This window comes from Cucurbita pepo, chromosome LG12 (assembly GCF_002806865.2).
Source record: "Cucurbita pepo subsp. pepo cultivar mu-cu-16 chromosome LG12, ASM280686v2, whole genome shotgun sequence".
NCBI classification, from domain to species: domain Eukaryota; kingdom Viridiplantae; phylum Streptophyta; class Magnoliopsida; order Cucurbitales; family Cucurbitaceae; genus Cucurbita; species Cucurbita pepo.
Window position 1 is genome coordinate 5,474,448 of NC_036649.1, and position 22,181 is coordinate 5,496,628.

A 22,181-nucleotide genomic window follows, 5' to 3' on the forward strand; every position below is an offset into this window, starting at 1 on the left:
TACATTTATTAATTTTAAAATTTCATTAATTTAATTAAAAAATAATATTTTAAAAATTAAAAAAAATATTTTTATCACTAAAATACTTAGGGGTGTACGTTCAACCCGACAACCCAGACCAACCCAACCCGAATTATAAGGGTTGGGTTGGGTTCATTTTTCTGAGCCCGAACTGAATCGGTTCGGTTTCGGGTTCGTGGTTGACCCGAGATAAATTCAAATATATAAAATATATTAAATTTATTTATTTATAATAGGTTTGCCAGAGTGGTTTTTTGGCCTGTCGAATAGGACCCACGCCTGAGTTTGAATCCTATATGCGATTACGTGTTTTTTTTTAATTATATATAAGTATTAAAGATAAATAAGTAATTGTAATTTTTTTTTAATTATATATATAAGTATTAAAGATAAATTTTTTTTTAATTATATATATAAGTATTAAAGATAAATAAGTAATTGTAAATTTTAATTTAAATATATTTAAAGAATTTTATATATTGTTAGTTTAATATTCATAATATGTTCTATAGATATAGACAAGTAATTCTAAATTTTAGTTTAAATATATTTAAAGATAAATCAATAATTTTATACCTGAGTAAGTTGAAGGTTCACAAATTATGTTCGAATATATTTATTTTTTATTTGTTGCAACGTTATTATATTTCTAAATTCTAGTTTAAATATATTTAAAGATAAATCAGTAATTCTAAATTTTAATGTATTTATTTTCTATTTATAGTAACGTTATTATATCACAATTTTTATATATATTATTTTTCTAATAGTTTAGGAGTACCTATGTTTATCGTTACGTATAAGTAAACATATTTCAACTAAAATATTTTTATATGTTTTTTTTTTTGTTATATACAATATCTTTAAACTAATCATTTTTATTGTTTATTTAATTTATGATATATCCTTATATGTTTTCTATTTTAACCAATTTTCAAAAAATGTTTAGCTATGACATGTTGAACTATGTTAATATGTCACAATTTTCACTTGAACTGGGTTAATATGTTACAATTTTCGCTCGTTGTTTTTTATTGATTTTTTTTTATAATAATTATGGATTGATTTGTGTTTGTTTGTAGTTTTTTAATATATTTTATATAAGATTGTATCGGAATAATTATAAATTGTGGATAAATAAAACTTAAAAAAAAAAAAAATTAACAACCCAACCCGAAAATAGAGGGTTGGGTTGGGTCGGGTTGTGAAAAGTTTCAGGTTGGGTTGGGTTACCAATCCCACCAACCCGAACTTTTGGGTTGGGTCAAAAAAATCGCTCAACCCAACCCAACTCGGACCATGTACACCCCTAATTTTAAAGGCAGTATTAACCTCCTTAAATTTTATAAAAAAAGCTCAAAAAAATTGTTGCTCTTGTTGTACAGATAGAAACTATATATATATAGAGGGTACATCGATAAAATTGGAACGATACACCTGCGCAAGGATGACACGCACAAATCGAGAAATGGTATTAGAGCCAGACACCGAACGATGTGCCAACCTTCTTGCTGTTCTTCAAAGGGGGGTAGACATGAGGCGGTGTGTCAGTAAGGACGCTGGGCTCCAAAGGGGTGGATTTGGGGGTGGTCTCACATCGATTGGAGGATGGAAAGAGTGCCAACGAGGACGCTGGGCCCCGAAGAGGGTGGATTGTGATGTCCCATATTGGTTGGGGAGTAGAACAAACCAACATTTATAAGGGTATCAAAACCTTCGGTCGCAGATAATAATTAACGTATGAGTATTTTAAAATTTTAAAATAGTTTTTAATTATTTTTTAAATAATTTTAAGTTTAAGGGTATTTATTAAATTATTTTAAATAATTTTCATGTATTTAAATAATTATTTCTCACAAATAAAATATTTGGTAAAGTATTTTTATTTTATTTTAACGAAATTGTTTGCTGAAAATTTTATTTGTAAAAAACTGGGAAGGAAATAAGCACGATTTCTCTGAACTTCTAATCAAAACCTTCGCAATCTTCTCCGTTGCCATTAACATTTATACGTCGATTTCCTGCCACTGCCCGTATCCTCTGTGATTTCTCCATGGAAGCGCTAGCAAGCTCTGTGACCATTCCCAAGTTTCCAGAGGCATACACTCCTTCTTTGTTCAGGAACCCGACCAAGCGAACTGGTTTTCTCAGAATCAACGATTCTACTACTTTTGGTGCCCTTCGTGCTCTCTCTGGCGAAGCTGATGAGGCTAAACCATCGGATAATAGATTTGGACTCTTTTCCGAAGAGGATGTATCTTTTCCCGAGGTATCGTCTCTTGAATCCTCGATGGATACACTGTTTTGCTATGTACGTTGTATATACTACTGTAAACGGAGTCCGTAGAAATATGCAATTAGGGTTTTGATGTGACTGGAAATTGGCGACGATAAATGGAACTCTTTCGAGTTGATGTTTTATTGATTGTCCAGCACCTATAGCTTTAACGGGTGAAGATGCGTTAGTTTTTAACGTGTCTTGAGAAGAGAAAACAAGGTCGAGAGATTTATGGTCTATTTGATTGATTGTATGATTGTTTATTTGATTGTATCGGTTTCTATTATTATAAATGCTTTCTTACGAACTTTGAGACATTTGAAGGTGGAGTGATGTATGAACATAGTTTTAAACATTGAACTGGAGACTTAAAAGAAGCAGCAGACTACGTTCCTTACAGATTGGCTGATAGTTTTTATAGTTCTTTAATCAATTCTTTGGATGCTTTAGAGTATGATTGGATTTTGTTTAAAACAATTTAACTTAATTTGATAGTTAGAAACAGAAGATCTAATACTGTTGATTTAGTTTGAATCAAAAGATTAGTTTTCCTTTTGTAATGCCACAGAAAGTGATTAGATGTCATATATTAAGAAATGACGGCTTTGGATTAGTTATGATGGTACCTCTTGTTTTCTCAAGGATGAGCTAAATTTTACACAAAGCAATGAAAAGAATGCAAATGAGCGTTTAAAGGTGGATGCATCTCTTACTGCTCCATCTGGCAGTGGAACTAGAGCTGGTCTTTTCAGAACACCAATATCTGGTGGCGTGCAGAGTGCAACCTCAGCGCATGGTCTACCCAGACCGGCCTTAGCTGTCCGCAATCTCATGGAACAGGTCAGGCTTAAACTCCATTCATTTTATTATTGTCTAATATAACAGGTATCCTCAATGTCATGTATATGAACTTCAATTGTTGTTGCCTTCTGAACTGCAAAGACTTTCTGAATGAGATCTTCTTTGTACTTTTAAGGCCAGATTTGCTCATTTGTGCACTGTGATGTCTCGGATGCACCACCGCAGACAAGGATACCCATTTGGTTCTTTGGTAGATTTTGCAACTGACTCCATGGGCCGTAAGTCAATTAGTTTCAATATTGGCTGGATTGTCTTTCCCTGTTAATTGATAAGCTAGTTCAAAAGACCGTCTGCCATGTCATCAAGAAGTCTACTGGCTGAAAATGGCATTTGTAAATTATATAAATTGGTGTTTGTTGTTTTATTTTGTTTTTTGTTTTTGTGGCTAGGAGATTGAAAAGTCGCACAATGAAGTATCTTCAATGGGTTTCTTTTGTTCAGTGGTATAGAATATGATGAAAGATATAACTTTTGGACTAGCTTTCTCCTCTATAATCCTAATCTCAATAGTCAATTCCATAAAGTAATAACATTGTGTTTTGTTTCTTGTTTTATTTAATCTTGGTACTTACATATATCTATATATTTTCATGCAGATCCAATTTTTTCTTTTTCACCTCTGGCCATTCATACCCGGAATTTGTTGGCAGACCCAAGATGCACCATTGTTGTGCAGGCATGTAGTTTAACAATCAACATTTTCTAGTCCTTGCATTTTAGGTCTTCATGTGACAATTAAGCCTTGCAGATACCTGGATGGAGTGGCTTGTCAAATGCCAGAGTAACTATTTTTGGTGATATATACCCCCTTCCAGAGGATCAACAGGTCAGTTTTACTTTAAAGATGTAATTATTGGTAGAGTTAACAAGTTGAAACTCTGTTGTCTGCCTCTATTTTCACAAGTGAAGCATCAAACTAATTTCATAGGTCTTTTGGTACTCATGCTTGATTATCAGTCTTCTCCTATGTACACATCTAGCAACAAAATGATCCTCGCTTGTTCTTACAGGAATGGGCTCACAAGCAATACATAGCTAAGCATCAACAAGGACCTTCTCAACAGTGGGGAAATTTTTACTACTTCAGGATGCAAGACATCAGGTTTATTTCTTGTTCTTGATTTAGTTTGTGTTTGATGTGCAGTAAAGTGATTATTATACTTGTTAAAATTTTCAATTACAAAATGTTGTGCGAGAAATTTAAGGAGTAGATAAGAATACTTAAAATGCTTTTAAATGAAACATTTATTTTGTAGTCAAAGCTTACAAAATTAATGATTCACTTGTCCCTAACTAAACCCTTATTGTTCATAGTTGTGGCTTGTTATGTAATTTGCTTATATGCAGCTTATAGTTGGCTGTGTTTACTTACAATCTATAACCTATATAAAAATAAATGGTGGTAAAGATCTATTTTTTTTAATGCATACCTTTGTTGGCCAAAATTGAATAAACAAAATTTTAGATTGAAAGACTAAATGTTACAATTAAAGAATATTTTTACAAATTCATTAACTTTGTCAATATTTTTTCTAGTTTGTCAAGATAATCTTATTAAATTGGTGCAGTGGAAATCCTATGTGCTTGACAATTAAATGTTATACGGTCAATAATTGTGCTTTTTGATTAATAGAGGTGTACATAAGTCGACCTGTATATTCACGGTATGAAAGAATCTCATTTCAGTACTATTTCATCAACATTTATACTTCTATTTATCCATATTGAAAAAATATTACCATTCTACTTTCGTTGATTCACACTTAGAAAAGTCATTCCAAAAAGGCCCTAAATCCTATGTGTTTCATTGATATTTGAGAAATTCCTATCCAAAAAATTGATATTTGTCAATATCTCATTCACGTATATTGCATTTTTCCCCACGCTGTGTAAGTAGCTTTGTTTATAAACATTTTCTATCCATTTTACTTCAACTCATTTTTATTTCTTTAATTAAGAAAGTTTACTGGAACATCTGTGTGGAACTTTTAAAAAGAAATAGATTTTTTATTTTCATTCCAAGGCAACTTAGCCATGTTAACTAATTTAAGCATTTTGTTTCATGTTCAAAACGATTTCCAAATTATCTTTTACTTTTATCACTGAACTAAGAGTGCTCTTGTAGAAAGGAAGTTCCTTTTTTTGTTATTCATAAAAGAATATTCAACCATGGTAGATGGGAATTTGCAAATCTTAAGTTCATTTTAGTTGATGGAGAAAACTTGAAAAGAAATAGTCAACCACAAGAATTTAAAGATCCTATCAATGCTTTTAAAACTTAACCAAGTTACATAAACCATGTGCAATGGACGCTGGGTAATTACTGGTACTTTATAGTTGCACCAATCTTTATGTGATTTGATTGTAATATCCTTTCCGTTGTTTTGTTTGAACTGCTGACTTTAGGCATCTACCTATTCCTTCCTGCCTCTCTCATCATATATACATTTTATATAATAAAAATGTTTCAAACGACTTTGGTTCCTGCAATAACTCATCTAGACTCATTGATAATTAAATCCCTTGAGCTGATGCTCCCGTATGTTGTATTCTACTTGTTCTCTTCTTTTTCCTTGTTTTGTTTCATCTACTTGTGTCTACCAACATAATTTATGACGAGTATATAGCTACCGTGGGTCAAAAAAATTCATAAGCTCATGCTTGGCATGTTTACCAACAAGGAAGTTAAGTTTAACAATCAGAAAATATTATCCTGCTTGATTTTATGCCGTTTTTGCAGTGACATTTATTTCATCGGAGGCTTCGGGACTGTTGCGTGGGTGGATGTGAAGGAGTATGAGGCCCTTCAACCTGATAAGATTGCAGTTGACGGAGGCGAGCAAAGCCTTAAGGTGAGGATCTAAGTTGCAGGTTTTTCTTTCTTTATTTTTTATTCCGTTGCAGTTTTAAGAAAGTACTTGGAGAGAAGTATATTATCATTATTTCTTTGAAGCCTCGGTTTCTTGCACTCCCATAAGGGTGTATTCTGGTTCTCTTAGTATTTGTAATGGTTTCTTTTCTTATTTGCATAAACCCCACATCCATGTAATAGGAATTGAACGCGATGTTCTCGAAACCTCTGAAAGAGCTGCTATCAGCTGAAAGCGAGGTAGACGATGCCGCCTTAATATCAATAGACAGCAAGGGAATCGATATTCGAGTCCGCCAAGGAGCTCAGGTACCAAAAGAGTAAAAACAGTGTGAGATTTGAACATGTCCTGGCAGCATGCGTAGTAATATATGCAACCTTATGCTCTCTTGCAGTTCAATGTCCAAAGGATATCCTTTGAAGGAGGGCATGCCGTGGAAACGCTGGAGGAAGCCAAGGTTGCTCTTCGGAAGCTAATAAACAAAGGGGGAGTATGCAATTTTCAAACATAAGTTGGGTGCCAAAATAAAAGAATGTTGATGTTTTGTTCTTGATTAGCAGCAATAGATAGTCTTGATTAGCAGCAATAAGGCCATTGTAGAGTTCTTGATGATGTTTTGTTACGTTCTTCCTTTACTTCCTATCTGGTTTTTATTGCATAAGTTAATGTGACATCGCAAGAAGCGTGTTGAAAATGACTCAATAAATGTTCTGCAACAACTATTCCATGGCTCTTGATGCCATTTAATTTGTATTAGATTAGTGAAATTTAATATCATTATCTAAGTATTTACTTTCTTTTTCAACTATATAAATTTTAATTACTAGATAATAATTGTAAAGCTCTTTGTATAAGTAGAAATGAACTATATATTTGAATTCTTATTATACATTCTTTATTTATTATTTCTTATTATACATTCTTTATTTATTATTTATTATCTACGTAAGAAATGACGTTTTAGTAATTATATCTATTTTATTCTTGTTCTAAATGTGAATAAAAGACTAAATGTGAATAAAAGAATTTCATCATCGCCAGTTCAATAGGAATCATTCAATAGAATCAAGCACAATAATTTTAAATGAATCTCAGGTTAAAATATCACGGTCAAATCGAATGATTTAATATTTTATAAATGGGTTTTCATCCAAGAAATACAAAGCACTTAGCTGGTAATAAAAAAAGGAAAGAGAATGAGTTATTCTTTCTTTTATCACTTAGCTTAGGAGCCGTGCGAGATGAAAGTCTCATGCACGGTTTTGAATGAGAGAAAGAAGTGAGGAATCCTCTTTTCGACTCTGACTCTCCCACTCCAGTCGTTGCTTTTCTTTCTGTTACTTCGAAAGTAGCTGCTTCAGCTTCAGCCACTCGAATTTTCGATATTCCTTTTTATTTCTCATCAAACGAATGACATCTTCTTCTTGAAATCCACAAGCATGAGACGTATGCTTGCGTATTCGTCCAGCAGTCAAACCAAATATGTAATTATTCTCTTTTCAATGGGTCTTAATAAAGAGTGTCAGAGTGTTTCACAGAGTGTCTGTTCAATATCTCATTCAAAGATGCCTCAATTCTTCAAGTGTTACAAGCTGATTACTTAGTATGAGTGTTTCCCACAAAGTGTTGTGTTCAACATCTTATGTTAAATCAACAACCTTACTTTTTTTAGTACTATGAATTGATTACTTAGGATGATTCTTAAGCGTTTTTAGAAAGATTCGACACTAATCATATAATAGAAAGATTCGACACTAATCATATAATAGAAAGATTCGACACTAATCATATAATAGAAAGATTCGACACTAATCATATAAAAATTGAAATGTATGCTAATTATTGTCGATTTAACAGTCTTCCGTCCAAAATTAGTGTACTTTATAATAAATGTATTAAATTTATGTCGATACGTTCAAATTGATATTTTCGTATAAAAATGGAAACAAACATAAGCAACAAAATGTTAATTAAGAATGAGATGTGGAGATGTGGATAGATATTAAGCCTGATTGATAATTAGTAACAGTATTACGGATAATAACGTTTGAATTAATCTGCGTGGGAGATGAAACGGATAGAGATTAAGTTCAAAAGCAGCGATTGATTAGATAAACAAGATCGACATGTGTTAGAAACGAAATTTTAGATTGAAAATGACGGATTGCGTTTGATTGATTGAGCATCCAATCGATTGCTTATTATCTTTTTACACGACAACCAACACTAGAAATCTTGTCTTTTCCAAATCCGAAAAATTTACCTGTTCTTCTCTTCCAGGCGGAGGAGGAGGAGGAGGAGGAGGAGGAGGTGGAGGCGCAAATCAGCCGCCTACTTACCGCCGTCTTTTACCGTCTCTCATGGAACCGGAAGGATCCACTACCACCGGTGGCTACCACGACGGATCACCGATCACTTCCCTTGCTCCCGACCACTTATTCGCTATTCTCCTTCTACTGCCTGTAGATTCAATACTCTCCTTCTCGGTTACTTGTAGCAGATTTAGGGCTCTCACTTCCTCTGATGCTCTCTGGGAAGCTATTTGTCGAAGGGAATGGGGATCCGCTTCCGTCGAGGCTCTCAACTCCTATCATCTCTCGTCTCAGCTTCCATGGATGCGCGTCTTCAAGCAACTTTCCCGGCTTGAATCTGTTCGTTGCCATAGATTATCCGATCCAGTCGCTGAATCATCGTCACTTCCGGGCCCTAGAGCTTCTCACTCCCTCAACTTCGTCTCAGATTGCTTGGTACTCTTTGGTGGAGGTTGCGAAAGTGGTTTGTGTTCTTTATCTCATTATCCTGTTCTTAATCTTGTTGCCTTGAATGAATTGAGCCGACTGCCTTCGAATGCAATATTAATGATCTAACTAGACCATTTTTGATTCGTAATACTTGTTATACCTATGGATCTTTAGTATCAAACCATGAGGATAGGTTCTTGTTCAATCTTGATGCTGTATTATTTTCTGCAAATCAAAATAAGAAACCTCTGGCCTCTGTTGTTGGTGGAGTGGATGATATTGGATGAAAGTCCCACCTCGACTAATTTAGGGAATGATCATGGGTTTATAATCGAAGAATACTATCTCCATTGGTATGAGGCCTTTTGGGTAAGCCCAAAGCAAAGCCACGAGAGCTTATGCTCAAAGCGGACAATATCATACCATTGTGGAGAGTCGTGTTCATCTAACATGGTATCAGAGCCATGCCCTAAACTTAGCTATACAAAGGACTCCAAAAGAAAAGGAGTTGAGAGGGAGTTGAGGCTCCTCGAAGGCATAGTGAAAAATGACTAAGACTCCAAAAAGAAAAATGAGTCAAGCCTCAATTAAGGGAAGACATACTTTGTTCGAGGGGAGGTGTTGGATGAAAGTCCCACATTGGCTAATTTAGGGAATGATCATGGGTTTATAATCAAAGAAATACTATCTCCATTGGTATTGGTATGAGGCTTTTTGGAGAAGTCCAAAGCAAAGCCATGAGAGCATATGCTCAAAGTGGACAATATCATACCATTGTGGAGAGTCGTGTTTATCTAACATGGTATTAGAGCCATGCCCTAAACTTAGCCATGTCAATAGAATCCTCAAATGTCGAACAAAGGACTCCAAAAGAAAAGGAGTCGAGGCTCCTCGAAGGCATAGTAAAAAATGACTAAGACACCAAAAAGAAAAAGGAGGCGAGCCTCGATTAAGGGAAGGCGTACTTTGTTCGAGGGGAGGTGTTGGATGAAAGTCTCACATCGGCCAATTTAGGGAATAATCATAGGTTTATAATCAAAGAAATACTATCTCCATTGGTATGAGACTTTTTGAGGAAGTCCAAAGAAAAGCTATGAAAGGCTATGCTCAAAGTGGACAATATTATACCATTGTGGAGAGTCGTGTTCATCTAACAGATGAAATTGTCAATGGTGAGGAAGATGTTAAATGTTAATTAGAGTTCTAGCATGCACTTTCAGGTGAAGAACTTCACCAGAGAGTTTGATCTTCTTAGTTCTAAGTTTGTGAACATCTGAGTTCTATTTTGGTGTTGTTTGTTGATATAGGGCGTCATCTTGATGATACCTGGCTGGCATACATTGGTAATGATTGTCACAGGATGCTAAACTGGCGAAAGATGAATTCAGGCACCCCAAGTGGGAGATTTGGGCATACATGTAATGTTGTTGGTGATTTTCTAATACTCTTTGGAGGAATCAACGACAATGGAATTCGTCAAAACGATACGTGGGCTGGAAGAGTCGAAAGGAAAGGGATTCATGGTTTTGAATTCTCATGGATACCGCTCGATGTGGGGGAGTTAGCACCACCGCCTCGTGGAGCTCATGCTTCGTGCTGCATCGATGACAAGAAGATGGTTATCCATGGAGGAATTGGGTTAGGTGGTATTAGATTGTTTGATACTTGGGTGTTAGAACTGTCTGAGAATCTTAAATTTGGAACTTGGCACGAGATCGTGTCTCATCCGTCGCCTCCAGCTCGATCGGGACATACACTTACTTCCATTGGAGGAATGAAAGTAGTTCTATTTGGAGGTAGAGGAGTAGGCTATGATGTGCTGAATGATATCTGGCTGTTGAGTATATTTGAGGGTCATGGTAGATGGGTGCAAATTCTGTACGACTTACAAAACGTAACCGAAGGAGTATCGCTCCCTCGAGTCGGACACTCGGCGAATCTCATCCTGGGAGGCCGCCTTCTAATATATGGAGGGGAAGACACAGAGAGACACCGAAAAGACGACTTTTGGGCGTTGGATGTCAGCGCGTTGAAAACAATCGAAGTGCAGCTAACAACAGGAAACTCTATTGGATTAGCAGCAAAGATGTGGAAGAGATTGAAGGCAAATGGTTGCACACCGAACTCGAGATCATTTCATCGTGCCTGCACGGATCGTTCTGGTCGTTGTTTATACATCCTTGGAGGGATGGTGGATGGCGTAGTTCAGGCTGCTGCTGAATCATCAGGACTCAGATTTGATGGGGACCTATTTCTTGTGGAATTGGTGATTTAGATGTGGAGATTATGATGCTTAAATCATTGGGATTGTTAGAACAATGGATCAAATTTTCAGAGCTGTGTCTACGAAGTCTTGGTCACTACGTTGACCCTCTTTGCCAACATTTCAGGGAATGGTCGTAGAGGCAATGAGGCTCGTGGCCGAGGGAATGGTCGTAGAGGCAATGAGGCTCGTGGTCGAGGTCGTGGTCGAATGTTCATCTGGTTTGCTAGAAACTCGAGTTTTCTCGGTTGTAATAAAGCAAGAAATGAAGGGAAGGGAGTACACCGGAGAATGTGTATAATCTTCTTTTTGTTGTCGTGTAAACTTCAATTCTCAGTTCACATGAAGAAACAGTTGTTTAGCCTATTAATGTGTAACAGCCAAGATAAAAGCTTCCCCAACCAAGATGATCAAGTGGAATTGAGTACCAAACGAGACCCGACACGGTTTATTAGAATCACGGACGCCAGCCAAACTTGAGTACTCGATTGGTCAGTATATGATCGGAACTTCAAATCTCTATCCTCATGTATATTATTTAACTATGAGAAGTTCATCATCGCATATAGTTGAAGTTATATGGTTGGTTGCTAGATGAATTTAAATATCATGATTTCGTTGCGAGCATCTACAACGTAGATGAATGTTCCATTTACATAAGACGAGACTACACTTCCATTGTTGTTTGTAGAGCCCTCATGGTCGTGGCCAAGCCATTACCTCTAGTGTCGGATGGTTTTAACACTAACTTCGAGATGACTAATGTGGAGGAGGGTATTAGGAGAAAGTCCTTTCAATGCTCTAACGCACCCACCGAATATGGACCGAACTGTCTCACAACGTTCAAAATCCAGCTCACATACTGCTTTAATGGACGAACAACTCAACTTTTGGAACATACTACCGTCTCAGGCATCGACAATGTGACAATGGTGGATGAGCCTAATTCAACTTCAAGTCGACTTTCAAAAATGACTAAAGTTGAGAGAAAAAATACCTTTTTCTGTAACAAAAATGTAAAATTACAAATTTAATTCATAACTAATTTCCAAGGTTAAAATTGGTAATTTAATCCAATAAATGTGATTTGGCTGTGGTAAACCGGTTTAGCAGAGTTTCACGACCAGGGAAGCGACGGTTCATCCCGGTAACCGGATTGTCCGGTTGAGCTTTGGGAGTGGGAAGAGGATTGTTCTCCGCTTTCATTTCACTTCTCTCCGCCACTCCCTTCGATTTCTCTCGCTTCACTCTCAGCCGATCTCTTCTCTCGCTCCTTCTTCCGCCACCGCCGCCGCCACTTCCTCCGCCTCCGCCCGGCGACACCTTCTGCGTCATCGGTTCGCCTCGCCGTGGGATTCTTCCACCTTTAGAGGTCCCCAAGAGCTCGAAGTTAACGTCTCTCCAACCGCCGTCGTGGGCGCCACCGTCCCAATCCCAGCCAAACCGGTCGCTGATCTCCAACAGCTCAGAAACGACGCCGTCGCGGCCAGTTCCCCTTCTCCCATCCCCGCCGCTCATAAGGCTGTGGGCGAACTCCCACTGGATGCGGTCTTGGTAAACCGGGTCCTCCAGAACCTGGTCTGCCAAAATGGCCCACTCTTCCGTGTCCCTAGCTCTGAGATTTTTGGAGATCCATTTGAGATAGGATGAAGTCAGGGCTCCCAGCATCTTGCCCTTGTGGCGCCCGAACCCTATGACGCGGTCTCTGGGTGGAATAGGGTTAGGGGTGGGAGGTGCCCTGTTTCTTATCCCATCCCCATCGCTTCTCCACGCACACACCGGCAACGCCTTTGCCTGCAAACACAGACTCATGGATATCTATTTCTCAATCTCCGCCACATCCGCACACTCACACTGATAATACATTTATAGAACAAGAGTAGCCCAACTAACAAATTTTTTATTTATTATTATTTTTTATTTACTAAATTAATAAAAATATCCTAAATTTTAATAATACCTTCATAACTTAAAAATATCAATTTAGTTTTTAATTTTTGGTTAAACTATCAATATTTTATTTTTAAAAAAATACATTTTTAAAATTTTTGAAAGAGTTAAAAAAAAATGCCCTTAATTTTTTTTTTTTAAATTTGAAGTATAGGTAAACGGTAATAAATTTTTAATTTTTTTTATATTTTAAAAAAAAATTAGAAGAATATTAATGAAATTCAATAAACTTAAAAATAATATTTTTTAAAAAATTATTAATAATTTTCATAAAAAAACTAATGGTACAATAACACAATTGAAAATTTTAAAATTTTAGAAATATTTTTTTAGATAAAGTATACCGGGTGTTCTTTTATTTAGCTATATTTATTTTTTCGATTCATGAATTTAAAAGAAAATCTTGGGAATTGCGTTAAAATAAGTCAAACTCAAAGAGTAAAAATGAAAATTTGTAAAGTTCGTACTTATCATTAATGCAATTTTTTTTTAGGTTACTTTTGATAATTTAACCGTTAAATTAAAATATGTTACTAACTTTCTAAATTTTAAAAATGCCAAATATATCTCAAAACTATATTCTTTTTATCTAATAAATTTATAAAAAAAAAATTTAAAAATAACTTCTCCATTAGATATAAAAATAAAATTTATATTCAACATAATACTAAACTATATAACCACCTAAAATTTCAATAAATATTCAATAGGTACAAAATTTATTAATCGTACAATTAAAATTCTAGAAATTTATTTGATATAAATTAAAATTTCAATCCCCCTTTTAAAAATTATTTTAAAATTTATAAATTAAGGTAGGGTTTAATAATTATTTAGTTTTTAAATTTAAAAATTTAAAATTATAAAATGATAAATTATTCAAATTTGTGGTGTTTTTTGGTTCCCAAGAAAATAATTGATTGATTTATTGGACTGGGAACTGGGAAGGATTGGAACCTGCGCGCGCCTTATCCTATACGGTCGATAGATAGAGACGGAGCTGGGCGCAGTGAAGCTCAGGTCGGCACCATGCTGGCGTCTTTGCAGCTCCCCACCGGCCTCCGCAGTTCATCACGCCTCTTTTCCCCAATTCCTCACGCTCATCGTCACTCTCTTCCTCTTCCATGTTCATCTTCCCTCACTGGTTTTCCCGATATCTCCACGCAGCCTTTGGAATCCAACGCGGCGGAGGCTTCCAGATTCAACCAGTGGCCGAACAACAACGGCGACATGGCTGATGATGACTTCCAAGACAAAGGTATTTCTAGGATTCCTGTTCCTAGACACAAGCACATTCCAGTTTCTAAAGCTCAGCTGTTGGATGCCATTGTTTCGACCTTCTTTAACTCCAACCATGACGATGATGATGATGATGATGATCCCGACGCTCAACATTTTCTTCTCCTCTCTTCGTCAGTTCCATCACTATCTCTATCCATTTCCGTCGATATTCGAACAAGACAAATTCACTTGACTGCTTTTGCAGGTGCTTGGACTCCATTCTTCATGCTGAGCACAAGAAGACCTTAGAAGAAATGCGGAACGATTATTCCCTTACTCAGTCGCTGGAAAACGAGGCTAATTCTGGAGAATCTTCTACTAATACTGATGGCCAGACTGTTTCGAATGAGAAAGAGGAGTCTATCACGTCCAAAGATGCGATTACTGGAATTGGAAGCATGGAGGAGCTGGTGCAGAAGATTGGAGTTGGCAATCCGATGCCTTTCAGTTATAATTTGGACTTCCGCAATCTCTTGAGTTCTCTGAAGGGTGGCGTAAATAGTTACATCAATGGGGAATCTTCGTAGGTCTTGAATTCTTGAGTTTCTTCACATCGTTTTTCCAATTGAAGTGAATAAACATACGAACATGCATAAAACTTCAATCAAGTTGATCGCTTTAGTTCTTTATTCAATTCATAAAACTTCTGCATGAAATCTTTGCATACTGCAGTTATCTGCAACTAGAAATGAGTTCCTTGTAGATTCCCTTTATGGTCATTGATGTTCTAACGCTCAGACGTGCTAATTTATAATAACTTGCATGAATCGTCCTATGCAATCCAATCCCTGTAGAATATACCATCTTTCTTCAGTTCATGTTTTCATGTTTGTGACTCTGACATCATATGAAAAGCTACACAGTTTCAACCTGAATCTGAATGAAATATTTTCTTCTTGTGTATTTTTTGTTAGAGTAGCAGTTGCCACTCGTTTCCAGCGTTCATTTATCCAACTTCTTAAAAATGCTGAATTTGAGGAACTGTCGGCCATGGACCTGGGCTTGACATCAGCATTAAATACAGACTATCTGCTTACTTTGCCAATATACGTTGACTGGAAGAGGGCGTCCGAGTCTAATGCAATTATTTTCAGGTTCTGAAACAGACTATTTCTATTCTTTTTGTAAAGTTTGAGAGATGATGCTTGTTGCTTATCTTAGGCATGTTGTACGTTCTAGTTCTTAGCAAGATGCCTTGTTTAGTGAGTTCATTTATTATATTTGCTTGACATGGTTTGTTCCTGATATTTAAAAATGATGTGATACAATAACGTTGTTGTGTATGGATCCTTAGTTTTATACAACACACATGCCTATATCTGGTATTTCTACCTCATTTTACTCTTTTTCTTTCTGTTAGAATTTTCTCAATGCGTTTTTCAATAAGAATGATGCATGTAGACTCAAACAATACTTGGCAGTTGGTTGGGTATTAGTATTGATGCTTTCATGGCTATTTGATATGAAAATATGACAGTTAGATACGTCATTGTTTCTCATCTAGTTTGTTGAAGCAATGTCCTAGTCAATTATATTTTATTTCAGCATATATTTTCCTGTTCCAACATCGTTGAAGCAATTGCGATTATTTTTTGGACAGGCGAGGATATGCAACTGAGCGGCAGACAGGCCTATTAATTGTTGATAAACTAGATTATATACAGTCTAGACTTCTACGTGGACTCTTTTCCATAATCGCAAAGCCACTGGGGAGACTTGGTACTTGGATAGCTGAGGTTGACTATTTGGATATTGGTTGCATTTTGATCCCCTTTTCTTAAACATCTAATGTGTCAATACTTCTGTAACTATGTTGGACTTCGAGAATCATTCATTGTCATTATTGTCAAGTTTCCTTTTTGATTATTAACAGGTTGTTTATGGTGCTCCACAGATGCCAGAAATACAAGAATGGGTTAAGAGGTTGAGGCTTTGGGTGAGCGAACTTCCTACATCTCAGCAATTATTTCGTTATGATGAAGAAGATTCTGATGGTCTACTGAGTGACAATCGGATTTCAGATAAAGACCTTCCAATTTGGCTTGCAGCCCAGAGTGCAGTATCACGTTACGAAGGAATTCTTTCTTCCATGGGGCCTCGTGGAAGACTCTTAAGGAGGCTGCTTACATGGATAGGACTTCTTCCTCCTATGCCAGAACAAGCATTCACGCCTAATGATGACAGTAAAGCTTCTGAACCTTATTTAAGGTTTGACCATTCTAATTCCTAGTTATTGCTCTAATTCTGTTATATAAGAAAGGAAGTTCAGTTAACTAGCTATGGTAGTATGACTGATACCTTGCTAGCTGATTTGATAAAAATTTTTGGCAATGTTGCTAAAAGTGCTTATTGACAATGTGCTCATGTCCTGTTTGATGGATCGAACGAGAGCATGAAGCCTTAAAAAAAGTAGAACTTGAAAAACTATTTCACAGCAACTCAACATTTAGCTCCTAGAGTTTGTAGCCTAAACTGAGCCACTTGGGTTCTATTTGGGATGCTCGATGTTTATGTATTTCAAATATTCAAATAAAGAAAATATCATGCTAATTAGCTGTGTATTAGGAACCTTTAGTCTCTTCCTCTCTGGAAGTCTTTTTTGGCTCTAGTAGTTACATTAGCAGTTTTCCTCTTGAATAACTTTGCAATACAATTGTTTTTTATCCAGGCCTATCTTCATATCACGAATATCACTCAGTGATATATGGAGGCCTGCAATGAAAAATTGTGGGAATAATATTTGGAAACGATTGAAAACATCCATTTCGATCCTCCTCTCTCAATCAGTGCTCCAGGTATTGTTTATTTGCTCCTATTAAATTTCCAACTGGCTCCCTTCCCATTAGCTGAGATGAGCTGTTAGAATAAAATGGATTCACCCAAACTTTGACGTTTATTTATTTACTACTAAGAAACGGGGAATGTTAATAAAAATAGAAAAAGATGCAACCTACAGGCCGAGGAAAACGAATCCCCACCAGGAACAACTATTGCATTAGTCTTTCCGTTTCAAATTAATAATAATAATAATAACAACAATAATAAATACTGTGATTACGAAAGAACTTTTTGAGAAGGGAGCTTCAGCTTGAGAAAGGATTCAAAAGGCTTTTCTTCGTCTCTTTCATGCCAAAAAGACCACATAAAAGCTCTAACTGCATAGTTCCACAATACTCTTGCTTTATCTTTCAACCACCTACGCATGAGGGCTTTATGGAGCCAAAGATCTATGTTATCGGGGAGGCCAAAGGTGAGAATAGAAGTTTCCATCAGAAGTAACCGTCCTCCAGCAGCAAAAGGGCAATGTAAAACAAGTTGTATTAATATTCTGCTTCATTTAGACAGAAACAGTAGGTATTTGGGGAGATGTACCAGTCAGAATTTTTCATCCGTCACTGTCCAAAAGTGTTGAGGATTCTATATCCAAGAGATTACAACTTTTTAGAAAACGTTTTTGGGTACTTTTCCTTCCTGAATCTAACTGATTAAGAGAGTCTTTAACTTTGACAGAATCGAGGAAAGGTTGAAATAAGCGATTTCACCAGGGATTTTGTGAGTTGTCAAGAACTTTACAATCTGACAAACTAATGCTCTCGGCACCAATATTGTTTCTAAGCTGGAAACTTTCAATATCTCTAAAGAAAGGAATCCTTCTAAGCCCTAAATCCCAATCACATGCATCTTTACTCCAGCAGTCACTACCACCTTTTTTTTTATATATTCTTTCAGTTCCTGCTGTTATTATAATCTGAAACAACTTTGTAACTTGCTGTTTGCTTGTGAATTAGGAGCCAGCCTTCCAAGAATTGATTTTACTTTACACCAAAGGTGGAAGGAATAGTGGAGATAAGACTGAGGTTCCATCGTTGCAGTTAAAGATCTATGAGAAGATTCCTATTCCGGACTTACCAGTATATACTTCTGACACTTCAATGTCTGTTAATGTTTTCAGTTTTCTTTTCATACAATGTACTTTCCCTTGCTTTACATAGCACCTAACCTTTCTACTTGCATTTCTTATTTGAGATGTTAGTCTCTTCTTATTTTTACTCATGAATTTCAATCTTCGTTAAAATGACATGCAGGTGATCTTTCCTGACAAGAAACTATCTTTTCGAATTATAGACGCGGTATGACGTAGATTTAATTTTCCCAAATGCATTTTCTAGAATTTCTTGTATTAATATCCATGTGCAGTAGAACTGGAGAGTGTATAGGATGTCTATGCATGGTTCTTTTGTAATCGTGTCATTTTATCAGCTTGAATTTTTTCTCTCATCATTTTTTTTTTATTCCATGATACGATTTACGATGAGCATGAGATTGTTTTGCTGGTGGCTAGTAACGCTTTTTGTAGCGTCTCATGAATGGAAGAGAGAGATTATATGTCGAGATGGGTAGCAATTATTTATAATTGAGATTAGGGTTGGAAAAAAAAATGTCTTAGCTAAGATACCAGGTGATTGAGTGGTAAGTAGCAGTTATGACAATGAATAAGAGCTGGCAGATCAGAGAATGAACATATAGTTGGCTAGTTATCTGTCATTGCTGCTAATTTAGTAAGTTGATTTATTGGCTATTAGCATGCAAGGATTAACAAAACTTCTATTTCACTCTGATCTTGCTTTCTAATCTGGATAAAATTGTATAGAGTTCCATGCTCTGTAATGAGGTTAATAAACCCAAGTAAACAAGTAACTTGTTATGAGTGCATATCTAAGAACGATCATGGTCAAAGGCTTTATTTCCCAAGGGACTTTACGAAAGCCAGAATAAGTAGCTTAATTAGAGGAGGAATGGTTTCTTGACTTTTCCAATTTTCACCATAGTTTTGTATTGATGATCATTGATCATTTCCGATGTAATTAACATCAACGGCTACTAACTCAACTTTTGTTTTATTGAGCAATATCAACCCATACGAAATAAATTGTCTTACTTTTGAATTAATTTTTATGCTCAGTTACCTTTTTTAAAAAAAAATTATCTGTGTAGTTATTATTAGTTGGATTCTATAAAATGTTGATGGTTCATTATTATCGTTTTTGACATAATCTCTTGATCTAATGCCTCCAAATTGCAGCTACGCTTGGATGCTGCGACAATATTGGGACTTTTGGCTTTCTTCATTAATTACAAGTTCGAAAACGTCTTGTCCTCACCGTAGGTTTCTTCCTAACTTGCTACATGATTACAGTCAGTAATTTGCTTCCTAGAATCTTCGCATATCTTTTCCTGAGGCCACATACTATAACAATCCTGTATAACAATTTTTAGAAGATTATTACATGAGAAGCCAAATTTGAACATGAACAGTTCGGACCCACATGATTTCCAATCATATGTTACAATCTTTTTTAAAATAACACATAGAGAGAAGTAGGTAGTTTATATCTGTCACGTAATAAACTGTGGTGGAGTTATATCATCAATGCTTGGTCTTTTTCCAGACAGTCTTTCGGCATTCTTCTAATTTTTCATGTATGTTATATTCTAAAAATAGCATCTAGTATTCTATGTGAAACATGCAGTTTATGCCTATATACACGATAAATGTTAATGTATACTACACGAATATCATCTAAATTTAGTAAAACGTCGATTGTTGTATTTGATTCTACTGAAGTCTTCAATTTTGTTTCCTTACGAAACCTAGAAGGTAGGCTTACAAATGAGGAAGTATTGTTTTAGACGGGTTCTGTTCTTCTACTGTTTAATAAACTGAACATTGTTGAATAAATTGGTTAAATTGACCTCTGGAGGTATGCATATAAGATGAGTTTCTAATCAAATATTAGATCGAGGTTGTAGCTTCTATAGAGAGGATTGCATTTTTTGTTTTGTACTTGTGCAAGTCACTTATTTGAAAACTAAAGACTAATTATAATTTCTTCTGATTATACAATATTTGATTTTTTTCTCTCACGTCTGCCACAGGTCAGCAATTGTTCTTGATGTGGTTGCATTCAGTGCTCTTGTCATTTACATCACCCGAGTTGTTTTGGGTTACAAACAAACCTGGGATAGGTATCAAGTGAGTTAGTCTTATTGATGCTCACGTTTCATTCTAACCACCCAGTTTTCTATAAGCATTTGATGGTTGATTGATGCTTTTCTAACTAAAAGATTTGAACAGTTATTGGTTAACAGGACACTGTATGAGAAAACTATAGCCAGTGGTTTTGGGTCAGTTCATTTTCTGCTGGATGCTTCGGAACAACAGCTAGTGAGTTTTATTTACAATTGTTCTTGTTCTTTCGATTTTCATGGGTGGCTGCATCATGAAAACAATTTTGAATATACAAAAATGGAAGAAGTAAAGTAATTGGCTACCGTTATCTGAATCAAAGTGTGTTAGTTATGGTTGTAATATTTGACAGAACAGATTAGAAAGGATCAACTTCAAAAGTGAGGTTTCTTTCTCCACTCATAACCTAGTTTCCCATTATTAACAATGCGTGAGTTAAGCCTAAAAAATGCCCGTCCATATTTGTGAGATCCCACATCGGTTGGGAAGGAAAACGAAGCATTCTTTAGAAGGGTGTGGAAACCTCTCCCTATCAGACGTGTTTTAAAAGTCTTGAGGGAAAGCCCCAAATGAAAAGCCCAAAAAAGACAATATCTATCGGCGGTAATGGGTGAGGAGTGCTTTTAAAAGGGCAAAATGATGTGAATATACTTCCTGGTAACATTCATTTTCTGGTGCAGTACAAAGAAGCTATCTTGGCCTATGCAATACTACTCAAAGAAGAAAAGGGAGAGGTGATCAGCCTTTCCTCGTGTGTAGTCTTTAGACATTTATATATGTTTACGCAGTCGAGCTGGTCGATCTGGTTGACGGAAGAATGAATGCATTACGATTGCAGGTACGATGTGGCAAAAGCGTCGGGGACAAATGTGAAAGATTTCTGTACGAGGTGTTAAAAGTAAAGGTAAGCGGATGAGTATTTGTTTGTTGCCTAACTTTATTTGGGGACTCCACACACCACAAGTGCTAAGGCGCACGCGTGATGAGGAACCACGACTCTCTACAATAGTATGATATTGTCCACTTTGAGCATAAGCTCTATGAAAATGTATTCCTTACTTATAAAACCCACGATTAACCCCTTAATTAGCCGATGTGCAATCCTTCTCCCAATAATCTTCAACAACTACAATGTGAATACTACTCGTACAATCATGCAGGTTGAAATGGCGATAGATAAGGCAATAGAAACGTTGTCGAGATTGGGGTTAGTAGTAAGCCAAAGAGAAGCAGAAGTAGATGGCGGAGTTAGAGTGCAGGCTGTAGGGTGTGAGAAGGCTTATGAGGCGCTTAAACAGCACTGGAATGGGTTGCTGACTTGAGCTTCATGATGATGCCTTTGGGCGCACCACTTTGCTTTGCATCAGAATATGCGGTTTGCCTTCCAACTCTACTTTTCCCTTTTCCACTTTTTGGTAAAACCTGTATAGTATAGAAACTACACCAGCCATACCATATCTGTGGGGCTTTTATTATTATTATTATTATTATTATCATTATTTATTAATTATTATATTCTTTTCTTTTCCTTTTTCTATCCTTTTTTTTTCCCCAATATTATTCTATATGAATCTCATCTTTTATTCATTTTAAAATCTTTTGCGTCTTATCTTATTAGAATCACAGAATTTAATTCTAAATGACCTAAAGTCATTTTAGATAACCAAAAATAAGAAAATTATTTTTAAAAAATTATCTTATTGATTTATAATCATTTTTTTTAAGAATCTTTTTTATGTTGATGGTAGAAAAAGTGGTGGACCATAAAAGAATTTATCGATTCGTCTTTTTTAGATATAATGTAATCTATTAGTTTGTTATTAAAATCGCTCTTGAGAAAATGTAATGAAAAAATAATGTTGATTAAAATTAATTTTAAAAAGCGTTT

General features: G+C 35.9%; 4 protein-coding genes across 6 annotated transcripts; 3 read left to right on the forward strand and 1 right to left on the reverse strand.

Annotated features, from left to right (window-relative positions):
* Window positions 1–1,927: 1,927 nt before the first annotated feature.
* Window positions 1,928–6,811, forward strand: LOC111807632. The gene is made up of 9 exons (XM_023693436.1): window positions 1,928–2,290; window positions 2,942–3,139; window positions 3,276–3,378; window positions 3,757–3,836; window positions 3,909–3,986; window positions 4,171–4,262; window positions 5,901–6,012; window positions 6,213–6,338; window positions 6,425–6,811. The coding sequence occupies exons 1-9, from the start codon at window positions 2,075–2,077 to the stop codon at window positions 6,539–6,541; spliced, it is 1,122 nt and encodes a 373-aa protein (XP_023549204.1). The 5' UTR covers window positions 1,928–2,074; the 3' UTR covers window positions 6,542–6,811.
* A 1,316-nt stretch (window positions 6,812–8,127) lies between these two features.
* Window positions 8,128–11,494, forward strand: LOC111806867 (F-box/kelch-repeat protein At1g51550). The gene is made up of 2 exons (XM_023692371.1): window positions 8,128–8,805; window positions 10,079–11,494. Exons 1-2 carry the CDS (start codon window positions 8,391–8,393, stop codon window positions 11,044–11,046), a joined length of 1,383 nt encoding a protein of 460 aa, XP_023548139.1. The 5' UTR covers window positions 8,128–8,390; the 3' UTR covers window positions 11,047–11,494.
* A 512-nt stretch (window positions 11,495–12,006) lies between these two features.
* LOC111806868 lies at window positions 12,007–12,875 on the reverse strand. The gene has a single exon (XM_023692372.1). The coding sequence runs from the start codon at window positions 12,844–12,846 to the stop codon at window positions 12,103–12,105; it is 744 nt and encodes a 247-aa protein (XP_023548140.1). The 5' UTR covers window positions 12,847–12,875; the 3' UTR covers window positions 12,007–12,102.
* A 1,023-nt stretch (window positions 12,876–13,898) lies between these two features.
* On the forward strand, window positions 13,899–21,784 carry LOC111807589. Of its 3 annotated transcripts, none has more exons than XM_023693374.1 (14): window positions 13,899–14,396; window positions 14,471–14,788; window positions 15,180–15,359; window positions 15,866–16,001; window positions 16,139–16,473; window positions 16,934–17,060; window positions 18,054–18,176; window positions 18,351–18,395; window positions 19,349–19,428; window positions 20,203–20,299; window positions 20,402–20,491; window positions 20,974–21,027; window positions 21,132–21,197; window positions 21,454–21,784. In XM_023693374.1, exons 1-14 carry the CDS (start codon window positions 14,014–14,016, stop codon window positions 21,613–21,615), a joined length of 2,196 nt encoding a protein of 731 aa, XP_023549142.1. In that variant the 5' UTR covers window positions 13,899–14,013; the 3' UTR covers window positions 21,616–21,784. The 3 variants fall into 3 exon arrangements, with proteins under 3 accessions (XP_023549142.1, XP_023549143.1, XP_023549144.1); XM_023693375.1 differs by having other exon boundaries at window positions 16,160–16,473; window positions 21,454–21,783; XM_023693376.1 differs by having other exon boundaries at window positions 14,128–14,242; window positions 21,454–21,783.
* The last annotated feature ends 397 nt before the right edge of the window (window positions 21,785–22,181 follow it).